The following is a 22,987-nucleotide window of genomic DNA, read 5'->3' on the forward strand; positions in this document are numbered from 1 at the left end:
TGAATCAATACTATAGTCATATAACTGAAACTTTGCCCGAATTACTTTGATGTGGAACATCACATGATGCCAGACTGAACAGAGAGAACCACAACTTAAAATAAATTGTAACAGGAAAATAAAGCAATACAATAGAATATGTAAACTTTTAGAGGAACAAACAGTTTTATTCGATTAGAGATACAAGTCCAGGAAAACACATAAACCTTTATTAGTTTTTAGTCCAGTCATTTTATGAAAGAAGCTTGAACAAATTGCAACAGAAGCAAACTCAACTGATTTTGTATCCTCAATATGTCCTGAGTAAGGAAAAAAAGCCCAGAAGAATCCCATTAGGGGAAAGTTTCCAAATATAGCCTAATACGCCTATTCATTCTTTTTCTTACGTGAATAGGGTAAAAATTTTAACCTTTAGATATCACCATGAAAATTACTGAGTTGATTACTTACATCAAGGCAAACAAAAAAATGTATTACAAGTTTTTTGAAACTGTTTGTTAACATGGACAAACGGTGCATAATAATTACGTATGTGCTAATTTGCATAAATACCACAACAGGTCTAAACATTGGGTCTAGCCAGGTGAAAATGTCTTGTTGAATCTTGTTGACATATAACAGTAAAATACTTAATATTAAAATCTGAATGGAACGAATTTAGGCTACCCATGAGTATTAATACACGGCAGGAAGAAGTACTTTAAACCAGCCTTTATTAATTATTATTGCAGAGATGGGGTTTGGGGCTGGATCTGTGGGACTGTTTCTGGGGATTCACTTTTTATTTTACCTACCTTTTGTCTTCTGCATTCTCCTTACCATTGTCTCCTGTTCTTCCCTCAGATTCGTCCCCCAGAAACAGTCCCACAGACCCAGCCCCAAACCCCATCTCTTATAAAAAATAATAAAGGCTGGTTTCTAAAGTACTTCTTCCTGCCTCTATGTATTAATGCTCATGGGTAGCCTAAATGGGTTCAGACCTTAACATTAAGGGCCCTATTTTAACGATCTGAAACGCAAGTGTCAAGTGCAAAGCGCAAGTAACTTTGTGGGCGGGTCTTGGGCGCTGTTGCTATTTTCCCGGCGGGATAAATGACTCTTGCGCCAGGCGCAAATCTAAAATGGGTTGGTCTGAAGTAGCTTCATTATTCATAGGTGTGATTTGGGCGTAACGTGAAATAAACCAATCAGAGCGTCATCTAACATTCCCTTTAAGAGCAGACGTGCTTTTTCCATAACGGATTGCTATTGTAACGGCGGATTTACCAGGCGCTCGCCAGGAGCGGTTCACAGCCGAGGAGAGCAACGCTCTCGTCACGGCCGTAAAAGAGAGAAGTTACATTGAAATGGAGAAACCCACCCAAATTAACTTCGGTTAAACAGGCGTATGATAATTTGGGTAAATGTGTAAGCTAGATGTGTGCTTTTATAATAAATTGTATATCTATCTATCTATCTATCTATCTATCTATCTATCTATCTATCTATCTATCTATCTATCTATCGTAATAATGTATGATTTGCAAAAATGAAAACTGCTGCTTCTGTGTAGATGAGAGAATCAAAGCACACCCTACATTGATTATGGCCAAGCATGCGCCCTTAGAATAGCATATGAATAACATGCGCAACGCGCCACTGACTTAAAACTATTTTTTCCTGGTTAGTGGCGCAATTGTTTTCTAAACCTGCAAAATAGCAAACGTTTGCGGAAAAAAGGGAACGTTTGCGCCGGAACACGCCTCCTCTTTGCGCTGAACCGCCCAGGGAGCGCAAATTCATTCCCTAGTTTAGCGACGTGCTGCTGTGGAGGGAAAAGGGCGCTTTGCGCGGTTGCAAAATAGGAATGATACATGCGTCGGTGTACAAAGTCAATTGCGCTGGGTGCAAGATAGGGCCCTAAGTATTTTACTGTTATGTCAACAAGATTCAACAAGACATTTTCGCCTGGCTATACCCAATGTTTAGACCTGTTGTGGTATTTATGCAAATTAGCACATAGCCTACGTAATTAGATTATGCACCGTCTGTCCATGTTAACAAACAATTTCAAAAAACTTGTAATACATTTTTTGTTTGTCTTGATGTAAGTCAGTAACGTGCGGTGAAATCTTGTCATGGGTAGGGTGTGACCTATCAATGTGGCATATATTCATTCAGTTAATGTAGCAACCCAAGTTCATATCAGGCATCATCACATCGCTGCCTGCATACAGCAAAGTCAGTCATATGTGAGGCTAATGCACAATCAAATCTAATAATCAAATTAATGGACACATCTATCTTATGACTTATACAACAAAACAAATGTTTTGTGCGGGACACAGTAAGAGGGAGGCGGCGCGGTGTCAGCGAACCGACAAGCAGCCTAGTCACTATTGTGTAGTTTGTATTAATGCCATGGTTCAACAAATAATGTAAAGGTTAAATAATAACTCACTTAGACTTTATAAGAAGCAATTGCGACTTTATTTCACGCAATTCTGACTTTATATCTCGCAATTCTGACTTTATAACACGCAATTGCGACTTTATTTCACGCAATTCTGAGAAATAATGACAGAATTGCGAGATAAAAAGTCGCAATTATCTTTTAAAATGTTTTATTCTGTGGCGGAAACAAGCTTTCATACCTCCTGGCCTCTTCCTCCCATCCATCCTCCCTGACGCATAGCTACCGGGCCGGCCCAGCTATCGGTAGGCGCCGGCGGCGGTGCCGTGGTAATTAGAAAACGTTTTGGAAAAGACTGGCTATGGACCCAACCAACTCTATAGGAGGGGAGGGGAGAACTCCCTCACATGGTAGAACCATAGACTGTAAAAAATAGAACCTATGCAGAGGCTGCGCGCTGCGGTGTCAGAATGCGGAACGTGTGTAACCTAATGTAACTAACGTGACAAATGTGGGGAAAAAAATCCTCGACCGGCCCAAAAGTGAAGCGGCCCACCGGCAATTCTCCCGATTACCCACCCCGGGCCTGTTGACAGCCAACGCTAGGCGCCGCTAGATCGGGAAGCGCGGATTGAGTGAGAGTGAGTGGATCACGTGACATGAAGCAAGCTCGGTCTCTGCATAGATATCATATATAAACGCTAGATGTCTTATGGCGCAGTCACTTCCGGCATCACCGTTCGGCCATCTTACCGCAGTGAAGCTGTGCATTAGGTGAGTGATCAGCATGCACACAAATCCTCATATCTCGCTGAAATATTGACGGATTTACAAACGGTTTGGTTTCTTACAAACGTTATTAACGTGGCTATAATTCCGAATGCTTGAACATGTATGTTATGATTATTCATATGTATGCAGTGTATGTATGTAGTGTCATAACTACATCTCTGACGTTTATAACAAACCAAACCGTTTGAAAATCGGTAGAAAATTGAGCAAGTTATGGTTATTTAAAAGTATATGCACCATTAAACGAGTGAGCGAGTCCACTGTGGCAAGATGGCCGCCGTGTGCGGACGTCGACCTCCATTGGCCAGCAGCGCGCACGAGACATCTAGCGTTTATATATGATATCTATGGGTCTCTGCCTCAATGTTGATAATTCAAGACAGCATGAGAATTGACTGCGCATGCGCAAACCTACGTAAACTACGTTCTATGGACCAAAGAGGCACTGCTAACCTCTGCCTCAATGGCCATGGCCTTGAATTTCCTGCATGAAACAATGGTTTTAGGAGCAAACAATGGCAAAATGAGTATATTATATGTGTATTCCTGAGAATTTTTGTTACAAAAATTAATATTTGGAATAAAATAAATCATAATGTGGTGAATTAATAAAGTTCTTGGAATTAATAAATGTAATGTCAACATTTCCGTTGGTGAGGCACTGCCTACCCTGCCTACCCTGACCGCACGTCCCTGATGTAAGTAATCAACTCAGTAATTTTCATGGTGGTATCTAAAGGTGGTATCTATCTGATATCTAAAGGTTAACATTTTTACCTTATTCACGTGAGAAAAAGAATGAATAGGAGTATGAATAGGCTATATTTGAACATAGAGCCACATTATATCTAGGATTGAACCATATAGGGCCTTTAAAATGAAAATTACAAAAGAAAAGTTTATTAAGAATGAGAATATAGAAGGATATTAAGATATCTTTATTACTTTTAGAGTTACAGGCACACAAACTTTGGAAAAATAATATTTATGGCACTCAGTAATGTTCAATTGTGTTGATAGAAAAAAACAAAAAAACAAGATACATTTCTAGTTTCAACATTATTTGATCTTCAAAAAATGTGCGACTATTGAAAATGTGTACTAATTTACTCATGGAGCCACATTATATACTGGGACTTAAAATTAACCATATTCGGCCTTAAAAATGAAGAAACCAAAAGAAAAGTGTGTTAAGAATTAGAATCTAAAAGGATATAAAATATTTGTAATATGAGTTGCAGGCAAACTTTGGGCAAAAATCAAAAGTAGTGCTTTTTCCCATTTTTAAAATGTCAAGGTTGGCATAGCTATAATAAAACGAAGATGGCTAAAGTCAACCGATTTAGCTAAATAGACCTAACAATCTATGTGTAAAAGTAAAATAATGATGCAGTTCTAAAGTCATTTTAACCCCTTTGGTTTTAACCGCTAGAGGGACAATGGTGTAATATTAATCATTTAATTCTAATAATTTAATAATAACTTTTATAAATAAAGTTGTAAGCTATTGGCTCTCTAAGACCTCAGTTACACCTAGGCCTAATAAGACCCAAATGAGGTGATCAAAAGTGGAGAGCTAAATAGCCTACAATAATAAACCCCAAGACGTTTTGTGATCTTATGTCAAGTTCATGCTCTCCAAACATAACCTAGTGTTCACATATCTAGCCTAGCCTACTACAATAAATGAAATACTTGAAGTGAACATATGGCGTGATTTGTGAAAACAAATTAATTTGAAATAGAGGGCTACTTTTGACTGCCGTTAATGGAAAGACGAGCGTTTTGCCATTATAAATCTGTCATTAGTTACGGCATCAACAGGGGCTACAGCGAAGACGATAACCTGTCAATCTCTGACGCCCGGCAACACTTTGATTTAGCGATGATTTAGTTACAAAACCAGAGACGCTCACCCGAATCCGACTCATACCAGGTCAACCGTCAAAGGAGACGCATTTGAGACTCATGTTACTGGTGTACACAGCGATACTTCTCGGCTGACCGAGGCAGACTCAGTAAATGCTCTCACTTCTACCTGTGTTTGTTGTGAATGTGATGACCATTGTTTTAGTGAAATGCTGCCCTCTACTGTAAGAAACCCGTAACTGCAGTGTTAGTTCAATACTTACAGGGGCACTTCACTTATTCCTCCAGAAACTAAATGGAGCAAAACACTGTCCTATAAATAATAGTTTTATGGATTTGGAGCAGTTTAGCTGGAAAAACTCGACGCAGCCACACTAGCGGTCAAACAGTCTTATTGCATAGCAAATATTAAAATTGTAATCAGACATTTGAAATAATATATGGGGAAATAATTATTTGAAAAACATTGTTTATTTTTTTTAGTATTGGATCTTTTGTGACTAATAACATTAATTTCACAGCTCACAAATTCAGATATTACATGAAATAACAATAGTTTAAGAGAAACATTAATGCTTGTAAACAACAAAAATCACCGGGGAATATATATAGCAGCACTGATGAAACTGTCAGTACTGCAGTCGTGTCTTTTCATTTATCTGGAGTCACTGATAGGTCATTTCATACATATGTCATCTCAGGTTTCATATTTCTCTTATGGGATTCACTCTTTGAGAAGATGGACAATATGAATTTTGCAGACTCTTTAGGATTTAAAGTGGTCGGTACAATGAGATACTCTCCTGGTTCAAGCTTGAAGAATCTCATCACATGTCTTGCCTTGACAAAGTTCCCAACTTCAAGGGGGCGTTTGCTGTAGAAGAACTTGTTCGGGAGCTTCACATCTTTCATCTAAAGGAGAATTAAATATAAACTTGTATTCAAGCAACCAGTTTATTTAGTTAATATCATGTAATTTATGCATTTTCAAGCAAAGTTTAACACTTTTGAGTGAATTATATTTTTTACTTGCCTCTGGTGGAATCTGTAGAAAAATAGTAGAAAATAGAATAGCACACCATTAATAAGTGGAAACCAAAATTACTGTATTTTCTGTGACTCCAACAAAGTTATTTGTTACTGACCGCAAAAACATAGAAGCCGATGGAGTAGTTCGAAACTTCACTTCTGTTTCTCTTCTCATGGTTCTGCATGAGGGACACCAGTATGTTTTCAGGACACTGACCACTACATTCCTTATCAAGCTCCTCAATCCTCACCCGAAACTGAGGGTTCATCCAGAAAAGGTCTACAAGACATCCATTGAATCAGACCTTTGAGGTACATGCAGTAGGTACACATAAACATTCTCACACACACACACACACACACACACACACACACACACACACACACACACACACACACACACACACATATGGCCAATATTATGCATAGACACCCAAAAAGCATATTGCATGTTGCATGCTGTATCTAATATATTTATTCATGCATCCTAGTATGTAATTGTATGAAATGCTCACATGCCACTCTCTCTCATTATATATTTATGAGCTACCTTTATTATTGAGGCAGCCACCAGCTGTAGTCCCATCAACCCAGCTGTCTTTGTAACATGTGGAAGTCCATTTGCATTCAGAGGAACTGTCCAGAAAATCAGGACTAAGGCAGCAAATATCAGTGTCTTCGAAGTATTTGGTGAAGTCCTCCATTGATATCCTGCAGTAAAATATGAGTTACTGAAAACATTTGATTCAGTAACGCTAGAGATCATATCTGAAACTACAGTTAATGCTCACCAGAACTCCCCGTCATTGGCCAAAGAACGACACTTGGATCGCTCCTCCTTACTCACTTTGTCCCACAAAGATGACCTAAAGTTATGCAAAAGCATATATTAAAATATTTAATGGTGTTATGCTAAGTGAGAAATTAGCAGCAGCAAATAAAGAGGAACAAAAGAGGTAGGTTATAGTTGAATTTTCAATGGCATATAATTAAATAAGATGCCAAAAAGGATGGAAATAAAGTTAGCATCCCTTTTGTTTTAAAGGTATATTCTATTACAAAAGAGCGACTAAAGGCAACAAAAGGTCATTCATTCAAAGTATCCTTCAGTTAATGAGAGTTAGAAGATTCCGGCGATATGAATGACAGTGATCGTTATGTAAATAACACAAATGAAAAACCAACAGCGCTTGACAACCTCCAGGGATTTAATCTATGTTAGTATGAACATTCCTTAACAAGACTGTAATGTTATATTCAAGGACTCAGGGGCAATTTACAAGACATCATTTTGAATTAAAACAGAAAACTTTTTGTTGGTTTTGGCAATTCATTTACACGACAATGGCGTTTTGGGGGCCTATGCAAGATTTTGCATACAACGAAAATGTCATTGTCTCCATGTAAAGTACAAAAACGTAAATTTGTGAAAACGGTGACGTCATGCACATGCGTGTTACATGTTCAGTATATAGGCGAGGCGTCGTGTTTCATTGTCATTGTGCGCCAAAAATGCAAATGAAAGACTTTTACTTTGTCGTGCAAACGTACCCTAAGATTAAAAAAGGCCTGCACACTCTAACAATGAAGGAAAACTGACAATTGCGAGATAAAACCACTACTTAAATGAAAAAACAGCAAATACATTTTGGTCACATGCAACATTTCTCAATGTCATTGCCTAATAAACAATACTCAGTGCAGGAGCCATATTAACATAAGGTTTTGGTTATTCTTCAGATATTCAGGGACTGTGCATATTCAAGGCAAAATTTTTGCACGTTAAAAAATAAATACGACCTCACATTATGTCAATCACGCTTGCACGCTGCCTCCAAAACTTTCGTCCGTCATAAAAAAAATTCGGATCAGGTTCTATTTTCTGCGTTTTTCGTGTCTGTAGCAAGCATTTTGAATGGTGTTTTGAAAATTCAGAGCCACCGAATCACAAATATGAAAAAACGTATATATGTGTGTATATATATATATATATATATATATATATATATATATATATATATATATATATATATATATATATACATTTTAAAACATGGGGACTTGACTAAAAAAAGCAGCATCCATGCAAAAGTAGTGGTATAATTTAAAATTAGTGATGTATTGATCAAAGAAACCTAGAAAAAATAATATAGTATTCAGCTTGGTGAGCTTAATATTTTATCTAATATACTACATATATGATGGGGACAAAATTACTTTTGAAGATTTACAGTTTTAAAGCTAACAAGCTTACCGAAAAAAGTTATTTAGCATACTAATAACTTAATACAACTCTCAAACATGTTAAGAATTATTTTCATATAATAGTCACGAATCATCTAGTGGTAGCCTACAAACAAAGAGTGACGCTTGATCAGTGTTGTGATTAGTGAACCTATAATTTCATATTACTCTTACTTGTCACTCCAGTCACCGGTCCACTCTTGTTCTCCCCAAGGGTTCAACACTCTCACCAGCTGAACTGGGTTTTCTTGGCATGTTACCTGTAGAATACAACATGACATGACACTTTTAATGCATAAACCTTAGTGTGGGCTACTTGCTTCTTCTGTGGGATTTCACCACCACAGTTTAAATACAGAATATGCCATTTCACCAGGGATATTGTGAAATAACATATTTACCTCAGGACTAAGGTGACTAAACACAATGCTTTGAGTTACATAAAGTACAAAACATTATTTCTCTTAAACTTCTCTTGCAAAATCACAGGCTTGACGTAAGAGATACACAGAAATGAATGCAAACTGAACAAAGGGCATAGCAAGTGTGGAGCTCATATGCTGAATACATCTGAATGCAATTAGTAAATAAATACTGGTGTACACAATAACAAAAATGGTTAATATGAGAACAAAGCAAGTATTGTTGTAGTTCAGGGGTGCCAGTCCTGTTATAGATCAAACCTGCAGAGTTTAGATCTAACCCTGATCTAACACACCCGTCTGTAATTATCAAGCGCTCCTGAAGATCTACAATAGCTAAAAAGTGATGCTCCTATGGAAAACAAATTCAGAAAGTTGCTAGACAGCAAGATTTTACATGTTTTGATAATTTCTTAGAGGATTGGAATTGGAAGGAACCCTGGTGAGTTTACTTGCAGTTATATTTTGGAAAAGAACACACTATTCTTGCTTTCCAATCAGAAATACGATAGACTATCTATCTATCTATCTATCTATCTATCTATCTATCTATCTATCTATCTATCTATCTATCTATCTATCTATCTATCTATCTATCTATCTATCTATCCATCTATATGTTTATCTGTCTATCTGTTGTCTGTCTCCCTAATCTGATGGCACTGTAATCTGGCATTTGATTCTGTGCAGACTTACCTTGTAAACCCCCGTCACTGTATATACATGGCCTTGAACAATGCCATTGGGTAATACTGTGTTTGCAGATGTTTTCTGATATGGTATGAAAAAAAGACGTTGAATTAATAATGCTGCTCTGTGAAATATGTATCAGGAAATAGAAAAAAAAAGATTGTTTTATGTACAGCTAATGCTCTACATTGTTGCCTACATCTTCCATTGTAAAAATGTTCACTGTAGTAATTTGTATTTAATTGAACATTGAAATCTTTAATGCAAAATACTTCAGTGACAGTGTTTAGATGGACATGGTGATAATCTGGACAAGCCTGAGGTCACCGCTTACCCCCAGAAAGGTGCTACAGGCCATCAGAGCATTTGCTTTTGTTGCACGGTTCATCAGGCTCCACAAATCAATAGAAGTTTTTGCTGTTTCAAAGTGCACGTGGATGCCACCAGTGAAGTCCAACAGAGCCTCAGATGCAAGACCAGACTTCATGTCAGCATAGGAGCCGCACACCCTGTAAAAGCCATTCTACATTTCAATATACAGTGGACCAACAAGCCTTTAATGATTGATTCTGTGGGATTATTCAAATTGTTGATGATTAAAATAGACCAGGGGTGTCCAATCCTGCTCCTGGAGGGCCACTGTCCTGTAAAATTCAGCTCCAACCCCAATTAAACACACCAGCTGATCAAGGTCTTACTAGGCTTACTAGAAACTTCCAGGCAGGGGTGTTGAGGCAAGCTGGAGCTAAACTCTGCAGGACAGTGGCCCTCCAGGACCGGGTTTGGACTGTGTGGGTTTTATCATTGTGACAATGTCGTAAGGTACAGAACCAAGATACATACAAAACATAAAAAGGGCTAAAATCTCTTGTAATTATGGTTAAAAAATATTACCATACTATAGTAATAAAAGTAAATTATGCATAATTACATGCAACGAACCCTCAACCAAATTCTAATCCTACCTTAACCCTATAGTAAGTACATGTAGTTGCTTAATATTACTTAGTACTTAAATGTATAATTACTATGTAACAATGACACCTTAAAATACGTACTTATTATAGCAATTACAATAACTGGGTAATAACTAGGTACTTACCCTGAACCTGCCCTTAAACTTAACCTTTACCCATGTAGTTACCTTATATTACCAGTGCTGTCTTGGGTAAGTACACTTACTGTAAAATCAAGTATAACCTAATATTTTTATGTTCAATAAAGTGTGACACTGATGAAGGGTTGAACACAAAAACGCTTTGCACTCTTGCACTTTTTTGCACTTTATTTGTGGCCTCTGGACAATAAAATCCTATGGTGCTTTTTGGCCTGTATTTGGATCTCTTTTTCTTATGTTCAGTAAACAAACATGCTTTTATATTATGAAAGAAGAATAATTTTAAGAATAAACCTACTTGGCATAAGCTTTCTCCAGCAAGGCAGGCCAAAACTCATTAGATGTTTTTGAATGAACAAAAATGAGCTTGCCATTGATTGTTGGAAGTTTGTCATCAATGACAACATCAATCCATTTCCCAAACCTCCAGAACTATACGAATAAAGCAGAAGGTTTAAGGACTGATCATTTGATTTCATAAAATGTATTTAAGTTATTTTGAAAAAGACCAAAGAACTCACTCTAAAGTGAAATATCCCTGCGTAATCTTCACCAAATGACTGGCCAACTGGCATGACCTGGTCCATGAGATCCTCCTGAAAGGTTAAAGCTCCAACTGAAGCAAGAAACCAGCAGTTTCCTAAGGTAAAAACACAAACATTAGCAAAAATAGATCTTTCATTGTGTTAACAAAAGACAAAATATAGAGTGATGCAAATTACTGCACAGATACAGTATCATTCAAAACCTAATGGAGTATGTAATAAACACAGATATAAGCATACCTAAAGATCCTTGGGAATAGTCAAACCTGGAAACCCCCTTAACAATGAGTTGAGGGTCTGCCACTATTTTCTAAAGGGAGAGAATAATTAAATGAATACATTATACAATGAAATTTGCTCTATGGATTTGGGAACAACTGAAGACATTTAGACTTGTATATTGTATTTTGAATCTGCTTTCAAGACACTTAAAGGCACAGTACGCCTCTAGATGTTCCTTTTTCAAAACAATAACAAAGGCGTAGCTTGATGATGCCGTGACTGAACGTGGAATCATGGGAGTTGTCATCTTAAAATACACTTGAGTGTGTTGAAAGTTATGTTAACGTTACCCTGTGCGTTCGCTCGTTGGCTGTTTAATTGCAGTAAGCTAGATCGATATTAGAATATCATATTATTAAAAGCTGGGTGACTTGTGTTGCTAAATGGCATGCACTTAATTTTAAAATATATTGTATGGTGGAGAAAATGCTGTACTGTTACTACAAGCTCTTTCTGATTATGCCATGTTAACCATTTGACTGAATTACATTGTCTCTGAGGCATGGTACAAACATGTTACTCGCGGTAAATCAAGAAAACAAGAGATTCAAGCAATAAGAATAACCGTGTTGAACTACATAACAATGATTAGTTTTCTGTCAATAAAAGTATCCAAACTCAAATATGTCCTACTGGTAACGTGGATATATTACTTCATTGACAGACGACATAATGACACAGGACGTTACACTGGTTAAAATACCTGATTTCTCTGGATTTAAACATTGCTGGAAACATTTGCAGTCATACAAGTACACATCAAAACAAACAAAATATACAGCAGTTTTAGTCGTTTTGGATATTTTAATCTAAAAAATGTAATCTATTGTTATATCTATCTATTAGATATCTATCAATAGATCAATCTATCTATTGTGCCTTTAAGATGTCTTGCCACAGTTGTAAATAAAAATATGTTGGGAAATGCTACAGATAAACCTGTTCTTACAAGCCCTAAGAGACATTTAGCAAAAATTGATTATGGTAATATTCAACAAGTTATTTTAGATCCTTTCAAACAATAATGTCTAAAAACTCTTCTTGAAGGTTTCTAAAGGTCTGGAGATGGAAAGTCAATAAAGGTAACTTACTGATGGCCTCAACCATTTGATTTGTTCCATATCCAATCCAAGTTTCTTCTTTGGGTCAATGGAGCTGCTGTCTAAAGGGAACTTCTCATCAACATATCTCATTTTATTGGTGAAGCAGCTCTTCTTCAACTCCTGGTAGACCTGATCCAAGAATTTCAAAGTGCCCATTTTGTCTCTTGTGGGCTGTTCATCCCCGGGTATTCTGTTCACACGAGGTGGTGGCATTTTTACAGCTGTAAAAGTCAGATTTTTAGGAAAAAATATAAAGAAAAAGATAAAAGTGTCACATCTGGCATTGTTTACTGGTGAAATGACACAACACTATGTTTTGTTTCCAAAGACCTAAGAGAAGATACTCTAGGCTTGTTAGACCTGTTTGGGAGAGAAATCTTGTCCCTTTGGAAGACACATCTTGATAGCTTTTAAGAGACTTACAATATAATTAGAGATTAAACTCAGTTTTTAAGATATAAATGATATACTTCACCTTCAAGGATAACAACTCACCTAATTGAGCAGTTTTCTCTTACTAGGTTTGACCGATTCTCTTTGTTCTGCCCTAGGCTCAGGAATTCCGCGCTCAGACCGAATGATGCTTTCAGGAAGGGTGTAGAGCAGTGTGTAGGTTTGGTTTTGCTCAGGGACACCAGTTCCACCATTTATAGCCTTAACTCTAAAAAAATTTGAATATGCAAATGAACATGAATTTCTGTATGAAATACAGAAACTCTACTGATCTCTTCACAAATCTCACTCATGTTCTCACCTGAAACTCCGCTTAAAAAGTTTATTCAAATGTGCTATAGTATACTTCTTATAAATGAAAATATAAGAAAGTATAATTTCAGATCATTTATGGACTTCTCAGAAGTATACTTAAAATTACACAATTATATTTGACTTAAACTGACAGAAAAGTATATTTGGCCTATACTTGTACTTAATCTTTTGATCGAGATATACTTAAAAGTATAACGACTTATTCTAAGCATACTTGGCTAGTTGTGTTTGACTGAGTAGCCTTTACACATAGTTTTATATAATGTCTTATAAACTTACATTGTTTTATTTATAAAGAAAACAGATATGTTCCTAATTCTGGGTATATTAATTTTTATGTAGGCTAGTCCACTGGTTTACTTCCAATTTACTTCAAAATGTTTAAAGAAACTTAAACACAGTCAAGTGTTGATAACAAAATAGGCGTGAAGCTAGAATACAATATTTTTGTTTGTTTGTTTGTTTTTGTAAAAACAGAGGTTCTGTTTTTTCCGTTGATTTATTGTACTGTATGTTCAAATATTCATACAACAAAATATTCTGGGGGCCATGAAAGTTTTCTGTAAATGATCTAAGATTCTGACGCTTGCTGGCAACTGTAAAAAAAAAAAAAGAAGAAAAAAAGGAAAAAGAAAAAAGCTGGCGGGGAAAGTGTTAAAATACAGTTAAAGGTATATTTCTAGTCAAATTAATTCCTAAATAGGAACATAGTAGTATACTTAAAGTGCAAAATAATACATAAATAGTGAACTAAGTTTGATGTTAAGTTCACTTAATGAAAAATTACAAGTATACTTGCAGTATAAAACTACCAAACTAGTAGTTTGCTGAGAGTATACTTCAAAGTGTACTTTCATAGGCTAAAAAATGTGATACAAGTATTTGGCTAGTAAACTATCAGTATACCTATAAGTTAACTTGTAGTACAAGCAGTACAAATGTAAAATCTTAAAATGAGAGCACAGGATTCCATTTGCTCATTCTTAACTCTTCCCCCCGTCTCCCCCACTCCCTCAGTCAGTCATGCCCGAAACCAGGTGTGACCCTATGTGCATGAGAGAAGGTCCAACAAAAGCTTCATGAATATCTGGGTGCTAAATGTTTACAGTTCTTTTGTTCCATTTGGGTATTTAGAGAGATTTACCACTGAAGAAAGCATCTGTAAGTTCCAGCACAATTGCTGTGTGTTTCTCTATTGCCAGGTATGCTGATACTTTGAAACTATGTTTAATATTCAGGGTGACGTCTTGCAGTGGTTGGCCTATTAGCTCAAAGACAGAACTTTCTCAGTGAGCAAGTTTTCTTCTTCCTCGTTTCCCCTATTATGTGGTGTGCCCCAAGGGTCCATTCTAGGCCCTCTTCTCTTTCCCAATTTATATGCTACCATTGGGTGCCATTTTTAAGAAATATAGGATTTCCGACCATGCTTTGCTGACGATACAGTTTTATCTACCCGCTAAAACTGACAGTTTTTATCCTTTGGACGTGCTCTGCAACTGTTTTGAGGAGATCAAATGTTGGATGGCAAATAATTTTTTGCAATTAAATGAAAGCAAAAGCGAAATTTTGATTTCTTTTTATTTAGATTCTATTGCCGCTAGTGTTCAACTTCATGTAAGGAATCTTGGGGTTACATTTGATTCATCACTAAATTTTTAGAAACAAATCAGTACATTGGTAAAGGGCAGTTTCTTTCATCTGAGATCGGAAATTAAAACAGTTTCTACCTCCGAAAGGTTTGGAGATCGTAATCCACTCATAACATCACGTCTGGACTACTCTAATTCCCAGTCTCAAACTGCGATCTCTTGCCTGCAAATTGTCCAAAATGCTGCAGTGAGACATCTTAACCAGCACAAATATAGAGAACACATTTCTCCCATTTTAGCGACTTTACATTGGCTTCTTGTAAAGTTAAGAATTGATTCTAACTTTGCTGTATTTGTGTAAAAGGCTTCATTTGGCGTTGCACGAAAATACATTTGTGATCTTCTGATTCCTTACTCTCCCCAAAGAACACTTAGATCTGGTAATCAGCTTCTCTTAACTGTCCCCCAGTTTCGCTGTAAAACTAAGGGTGGTCGAGCCTTCTCTTTTGCAGCACCTAAACTTTGGAAAAGTCTGCCCTTAAATGTGAGGTCTGCTCATTCAGTAGCCAATTTTAAATCTTATTTGTTCTCTCTGGCTTTTGATTAGATTAGATTTTTTATTTTTTCCTTTTTATTGTATTTTGTTTAATGTGTTTATATTTTGTATACTGCATGGTTTCTTTTTATATGCTCAGTGTTTTATTGTACAGCACTGTTTCAAATCTGTTGCTTTTAAATGTGCTATAGAAATAAATTTTGACTTGATTTAACTGGATTTTTGAACTGTGTATAGTATTTTATGCTGATCAGTATTGTCTGGCGTATATGTCTGGCAAAAATAATTCTGGATTCTTCTGAATCATTATGAACTGTAGATTAACTGGAGTCTGGTGTTTCTGCAAATCTGCGTCCAGAATCAACTATTCTGGACGCCCAAAGAAAGGAGCAGTAGGCACACTGAAGACATTTTGATTTCTGTCTATCACTGACTTAACAACAAGTTGCAGCATTGTGACTAAAATAACTGCATTTTTGTATGAACAAGCATGGAGCAGTGGACTAAAATGCAATAGAAAACCCTGCACCCTCTGACCAAGGATGGACTTACTGTGTTTTCAATGGCATCCGCTGAAAAAAATAAAATAAAAAAAGCACCTAGATCACCTCACACACTTTTCCACAGCTCATGTTGGCTGAAGTTTTTTTTTTTTTTTTGTCAATAAATATCTTGGAATTTGTAAAAGGTTTTTCCTCCCACCTGTAAATTTGCCAAACAGTGAATTCCACCATAGCCTTAACTCTAGACACAGAATGATGGGAAAACAAGTAATGTTGTTTGTAAAATAAAGAATTATTAAACTCAAACCTCGATCATGTTCCCATAGAGACTTTATATGAGGCCATAAACCACTAAATCCAGTCCATGCATTATTTTAAATAAATACATAGTTTATTTAGTTCATCTTTGGAAGAGGGAATACCACTTAAGATCAGGTGGCCTGATGTAGAATCCTTTGACCAATCATTATTATTAGTATTTGCAATAAAGCACTCTAAAAATCCTAATAAACACTTGGGGTTATATATTAATCTTTTCCTATTTTAATTTACTTTTAAAAATCTTGCAAATGAAAGGAACAAGTTGATGAATCTCCAGGGTTTTGTAACACATATTCACTTTGCCAAACTGCTTTACCATCACAATAAAATAAATCCCTTAAATTTAAATTTTAAAGTCATAATTTCTATTAATAGATTTGACAAAAAACAAAAATTTTCCCCTATAGGATAAAACATCTGCCTCTGTAAATAATTGTGACTTTGAAAAGTAAACACATTAACATTAATCTAATAACTAGATAATACATACTTAAAATTTAAATCTATAAAGATCAGTATTTGCTGAAAATTCAGTGTTTTCTGCTTCAGATGTAACTCTTTAAGTCTTAAGAAATTATGAAACCACTAAACATCTCCACTGTAGTCTCAATGCATTCAAGGGCCCAGAATGACACTGGACAAAACTATAAAAAAATAATAATGCTGAAACATCACAATCAGATGATTAATGACACTGAAACTGAGCATTGTCTAAAGGTTTTTTAAATGATTTAGTACTGACAAAAATGTTTTGGTGAAGTTTAGACAGCAATTAGCCTATTTACAGATCACACTCAGTTTAACATTCTTTGAATTGGTGTAAAAAAAACAAGAACAAAAAACACACTTGAGATTTATTGTCAGTTTAACATAGTGCACAATGCACATGCAAAACCATTTGCTTAAACTTGTTTGTCTGAAAACACACTTGGGCTCACATTAAGGCCAAATTCCCAGACCACATAACATGCACTTAAAAATAGTTTTTTATAATAGGTACAGTGACAAACACTGCAGTCTATTAAAACACAAACATACACAGCCCGTCCTCGTAAAAGGCATTCAGTCGACTCTTCGTCGCAGGTGGAGAAGACGAATGTCAGGACTGTTGAACTCTGGGTCTTGTTTCTCAGGTGGGATCTCCTCTGACTGGAACTCTTGCAGAAGTAGCTATGAAACAGTGTATTAGATGAGGAATAAGACAAAAGCAGATTTAGCCTGACAAGAAATTTAACTGGCTTTTTATTCATGCATTTAAAAGGAACCTTTTATGCAAAACATAAATGCGTCAGCAGTGTGTGTACACAAACACCCTACAATGGTAAAATCACATACTCCTTTTTTTTATTCCCCATAAATCATAAACAGTGTCTCAAAATGACTTGTCCGCATCTTTTGTACATTGTGAGGTGACAGTGTAACAGGCTGTTAGGAAACATCCCACCCACAGGAAACGTCGTTCTAAAAATGCAGCGCTAAAGTTAAAAGAAATTTAATCTCAAAATTCGCATCTCGACACCTAGCATTTTCCTCTGTCCACGTCTTGCGTTTTTAGAATGGAGGGGGAAAAAACGCAAGGTCTGTCTAGGAAAATAATGGAAAAGCAGAGCAGTGGAATGCAAAAATCCATCCATACTGTTTCTCCTGTTTTGTTGTTGCCAGACTATTCAGGTGCAAGCTGTAAAGGCACAGCCCTCTTCTGGAAAGGGGGTGGGAAGCAGCAGCTCATTTGCATTTAAAGATACACACACGAAAAACAGCATGTTTTTGCTTCCACCCAAAAAGGGGCATTTTGGGCATCATATAATAAATGATCTGTGGGGTATTTTGAGCTGAAACTTCACAGACACATTCTGGGGAAAGCTGAGATTTATACTACATTTTGTAAAAAGGGGCATAATAGATCCCCTTTATTATATATTCTACTGATCTAACACACTCTCATTAAAGTGTGCCACTATGATGTCAATGTATAGGTGTAATAGAGGATTTTACAGTTTATTTCTCTCACCTCAAAGAATCTCTTCTCTATTTCAGGATTGACACCAACAGTGCGCTGCTCATAGCAACAGATGATGCACGTCTCTGGTCCAGCCAAGAGTTTCAGAGTCTCCACTAGTGGCTCCACAGACTGTGGAATATAAAACACAAAGGGTATTAAACCTAGTACTGTTAACAATTCTGTAATGTAGAGCTAACTATAGACCTTATTCAGAGCAGTGCCATAACAAGTATGAAAGCGAGGCTGTGAGGGATAGACTTACTGTGTTTTCAATGGCATCCACTGTAAAAAGCTGTATAAAACTCCTAGAGTTTTATCACTTATAATTTTATTCATGTTGTCTGGAGTTTATGTCTCTACTGAAATTTCTTGGAAAGATACTTTTGCAGTGTTTTGTCAGCAGAACAACCAAAAAACACATTAAAGTACACATAAACACGTAAACAGTACAACCCAAAGAAGAGATGTATGTCTATCCCTCATAGTCTCCAAAGATGGCGCTGCTGTTAATAAGATCTATTGGTGAATGGGTAACACAAGTTTAAAAATAAAAAAATAAAAAAATGTATATATATATATTAGTGTAATATTCATTGCTATAGTACCTGCTCATAGTAGATACAATCAGCCATCAGAATATAATGAGGATTAGGTAGAAAATCTTCAACACTTCCACCCCTTTTAAAAGGAAAATATTTCATAAGTTTCAATAGTCATTTTCATGAAATGAAAACCTTTTATTGTAAGGACAAAAAAAACAGACCTTTTTCAAAATATTTTCATATAAGAAAATAATCTTTTACATTAGAAAAGTCATACATGTTTGGAATGACATAAGGGTGAATAAATGATGACAATATTTTAATTTATTTGTGTGCAATATGGTCATGTGATCATGTGGGGGCAACTTACTTTATTTGGAAGAAAACTTTTTTTTAAAGCCACACCGCGGACTTTGTGACCTAAAGAGTTGACGCATACGAGTTATTTTAAATGATTCCTCAGGCCAATATACAGCGTTTGACACTATTAATGCTCCGAGCGGGGCTGCCCTCTTGAAATACCGCCTATGTAAGTTTGGAGAAGACGGACCGTCGTTGGCCAGGTCATGTGACCTGGAGAACGTATCGCTTTACGGCCATCACGTGACCATAGGCTCTGATTTGGGCCCTGTCCCAAATGGCGCACTTCATGCGGACTTTCGGTCTCGTGGACTTGAATTGCGCGTGCTCGCTGAGTCTACGAGTCCGTAGGCTGTCCCATTCAGCATTTTACCGCTCTGAAGTGTGCTCAGCAGCGCCCCCTTTGTACCCTTGAAGCGGTCTTCCGCGAAGCCCGCATAGAAGCAGGCTCCACGCACTTTAACTACCCAGGAATCCTTGCGAAAGGCCAATCAGACAACAGATGGGAGGAGATTTCACTCACGGATAATTGTTGACATGGCTGAGAAGAAAATATTACGGTTTTTATGACCTAAATGACCATTTTACCAGTTGTTACCTACAGTTTATACAAACATTATGGTCATCGACCAGTGGTTGATGTCTCAAACATAATAATAGCGTGTTTAATAATACGATCGTGTTATGATTCATTAAATAAATAGTACCGAATGTCAGGGCTTTACTGAGTCATATGTAAACATAGTATGAATATTGAAACCTGTAAATTGAAAAAATTATGTTTAAATTATGTTTTAAAATTGTAATCTTAGTTCAAATGGAACATTATGTAGCCTATTATTATGTACAACTGTATACATCATTTAAATAAGCATGATATATCTATTGTTTAATGCCCAGGTGATATGCACAATTTCAAAATATAGAACTGTAAAATTAGGATGTGTAGTTGACATGCAGATAAGACGTCGGAGCGCAAAAATGTGATTTCTCCTGTCCAACAACAACCAGGCCGTTATTTCCGGCGTGCCGATCGAGTCTGTCCCAAAAATACCTCTCAATGCGCCCTCGTGGACTCGCGCCAAGGGCCCTATAGGTCTGCACTACATGACGTCACCAAAGTGTGGACTCTGAGGAAGTCCACAAGTCCGGAGTGTGCCATTTGGGACAGGGCCATACTCATGGAGCAGACTTTTGCGACAGTGCTGCGGCGCTTGTGGCCTCTAGGGGCGCTAGACGTGAAAGTTACAGGTCTAGCGCCCCTAGCGCCCGCAAAAGTTCCGCGGTGTGGCTTTAAGTGTATTAATTTATTTTGATGCAAAACGTTTATTTAGTAAACCTTGAATGTAATGAATAAATAGGTTTCATAGCTAAGGATGAAAACACACCCCTCCCAAAAAGATCCTGTGGTGTAGGATGAAATGCAGTACAAACCATTTCAGTACCTTGGCTGTGATTGAGCCTGTACGGATGAGTTGCTGATTTTTCTCAATATTCAGCTTTAGGAGAGGCTGCAGCTCTTCTAGATCTGTCACTGTAACATTTGCCCTATGGGTGCACATTACTCAAAAAACTTTGAATTAAACAATATTTGTGCATAATAATTATTATCAGAACAAACCATAATAAATTAAAATCCTATATCTTTCCGAATATAATAAATTCATTTTCATCAGTTGTTTAAATGGCCACATATCACATCTAATCTATTTTAATTAATATGTTTATATGGCACGGCATTCATAACTCACCCCAGAGTTGAAGCCACTAGACCAACTAGTCCTGTTCCTGCACCCAGTTCAATAATGCTCTTGGAGAACCACGTACTAACACCAGACTGAATACTGCAAAATTGTTCCGTTTCGAGGTATTTTGACAGGACAATAGCAGCGTCCCATACTACACAGCCCACGTCCCCTTTGCTGCACTGATACATTCTTAAAATAGACCCGTCATTTTTTTCTATTTCTCTAACAAAATAATCTTCTGAATCCTCGTCAGTCGCCATGTTCTTTAGACCGCTGAACACCGCACGCATTTTACGTCACGCATTTCCGTGACGTCTGATTCGCGAATCATTCATTTGAACCGGTTCTTTTCACTGATGGACTCAAATCGTTTGGCAGTTTATTCATAACTGGTGATAGGCTGTTTGTGTAATGGTGGTAATTTTTTATTTTTTTTTGGCTATGCGTAAATCTGTTTGTTGAACTGGCATTTAAGTGGTATTTTAACTTTTAAGTTTTCACCGTCACAGAATAGACCTTATTCAGTGCAGCGCCATCTTTGGGAGGCTGTGAGGTATAGATAGGCTACTGTAGATAGATAGACTATATCTCTGGGTTATAGTATTAATGTATTTTTGGATTGTTCTGCTGATGAAACACAAAAAAAATATATCTTTCTGAGAAATTTCAGTTGACAAAAAACCCCCAGACCATATAGCTGTGGAAAATTATAAGTGATCAAGCAGCTTATACATAAAGCTTTTTACTGCGTATGCCACTGAAAACAGGTAAATTTATCCCTCACAGCTTCGCTGTCATACCTATCATGGCACTGCTCTGCATAAGGTCTATAAACTGTCCGACTGGTAGAGGAATGTCTTTCAGACTGGCCTAAGAAAATCCCAAATTTATAAACAGAAAATTGCATTACAAAGAACTAGCTAGCTAGTCTAGTTAGTTGACTTATGGAAGCTAAGCACGTGTTTGTCAATTGTCATAAAGAAGAACTAGCCTACCTGACTTCAAAATATTGTAGTTTTACCATGTACTTGAAACGGCTTACTGCTATTATTTATTTAAGTAATTTTATTGTTTATTATTTGCTCCATTGCAGCTTAAAGTCTCCATAAATAACTGATTACAAATAAAGTTCATTGAGTTTATTGTCAAGGACATGCAGTCAGTGTGTGTGTCATACAAGATCTTCCATACCATTTTGATTGCTTGTTCAATAGTTCATATTAATAATAGGCCTATTCATATAAAACTTCCGTTTTTATGACAGGTTACCCACATTTGCATGATGTGTGAGAACGTGTATGTGACTGATGTTTAGTGAAGTTGATAGTTTTGAGCTACCAAACATGGTGGTTTTATATGGTGCCACTAGATGGCAGTGTAGACTGATTCATACAGGTTTTCTATGGTTTGTAGCCTACAGTATATGTTGACATCATTGTCATTTATTATGTACAAATGTAAAACAGAGTAACTACAAATTTAGTCCAAATTCTGCTATGACCAAAAATGAGCCGGATTTAACTCAACTACAGTATGCTCAGATTCAGAGAAAATGGATTATGTAAATAGTATCAAATTTAAGTGTCACTTCCAGAATTTTCACTACATAGGACTTTGGGTGTGGAACTAACTCTTCCTGTTGAGATCCAGACATTTTGGTCATCCACTCTGACTGACATGCATACATAAAGCACTCAAATTTGGTAAATCATACTTGCTTGACGTGCGATGACAAACCTCCATTGATTCTTGCAGAAGCTCAAATGTGTTTGTGAGACAAACACAAGCATGTATAAGGCATTTTCTGCCAAATTTAAATAAATAAATTAAATGATTAAAATTAAAACCAGATTAACGATTTCATTACAGAAAACAGTACGCAAAATATGTGACAAAATTGAGAATGAAATTAAATGATTTCATTAACTCAACTTGAAAAGTGTGCGCGGTGTTTAAACTCAGACAGTCAGTCGATGCGCCAGAAACACACAGAGACCACAATGTTGCATAGTAAAATAAAATCTGGTTTTCAACAAAGGAAAGAGAGAAAAGAGAGAGAGGAAAGACAAAAGAAAGGGTGTCAATCTGTAACCCGGTTTTTCCCCAAGAAAGG

At 36.6% G+C, this 22,987-nt stretch overlaps 2 protein-coding genes across 2 annotated transcripts; both read right to left on the reverse strand.

The window, feature by feature from the left end:
- Nucleotides 1–5,987: 5,987 nt before the first annotated feature.
- Nucleotides 5,988–13,073, reverse strand: LOC311072081 (calpain-1 catalytic subunit-like). The gene is made up of 12 exons (XM_084096829.1): nucleotides 12,981–13,073; nucleotides 12,474–12,706; nucleotides 11,341–11,410; nucleotides 11,077–11,195; nucleotides 10,854–10,987; nucleotides 9,773–9,947; nucleotides 9,445–9,519; nucleotides 8,501–8,586; nucleotides 6,874–6,948; nucleotides 6,633–6,793; nucleotides 6,199–6,362; nucleotides 5,988–6,098 (listed from the first exon to the last, which is right to left on the reverse strand). Exons 2-12 carry the CDS (start codon nucleotides 12,696–12,698, stop codon nucleotides 6,012–6,014), a joined length of 1,371 nt encoding a protein of 456 aa, XP_083952955.1. The 5' UTR covers nucleotides 12,699–12,706; nucleotides 12,981–13,073; the 3' UTR covers nucleotides 5,988–6,011.
- Nucleotides 13,074–16,927: 3,854 nt separating this feature from the next.
- vcpkmt (valosin containing protein lysine (K) methyltransferase) lies at nucleotides 16,928–21,175 on the reverse strand. The gene is made up of 5 exons (XM_084097419.1): nucleotides 20,878–21,175; nucleotides 20,561–20,674; nucleotides 18,830–18,902; nucleotides 18,234–18,353; nucleotides 16,928–17,392 (listed from the first exon to the last, which is right to left on the reverse strand). The coding sequence occupies exons 1-5, from the start codon at nucleotides 21,162–21,164 to the stop codon at nucleotides 17,285–17,287; spliced, it is 702 nt and encodes a 233-aa protein (XP_083953545.1). The 5' UTR covers nucleotides 21,165–21,175; the 3' UTR covers nucleotides 16,928–17,284.
- Between the last annotated feature and the right edge of the window lie 1,812 nt (nucleotides 21,176–22,987).

This window comes from Abramis brama (genome assembly GCF_963993115.1).
Source record: "Abramis brama genome assembly, chromosome: 21".
Classification (NCBI taxonomy): Eukaryota; Metazoa; Chordata; class Actinopteri; order Cypriniformes; family Leuciscidae; genus Abramis; species Abramis brama.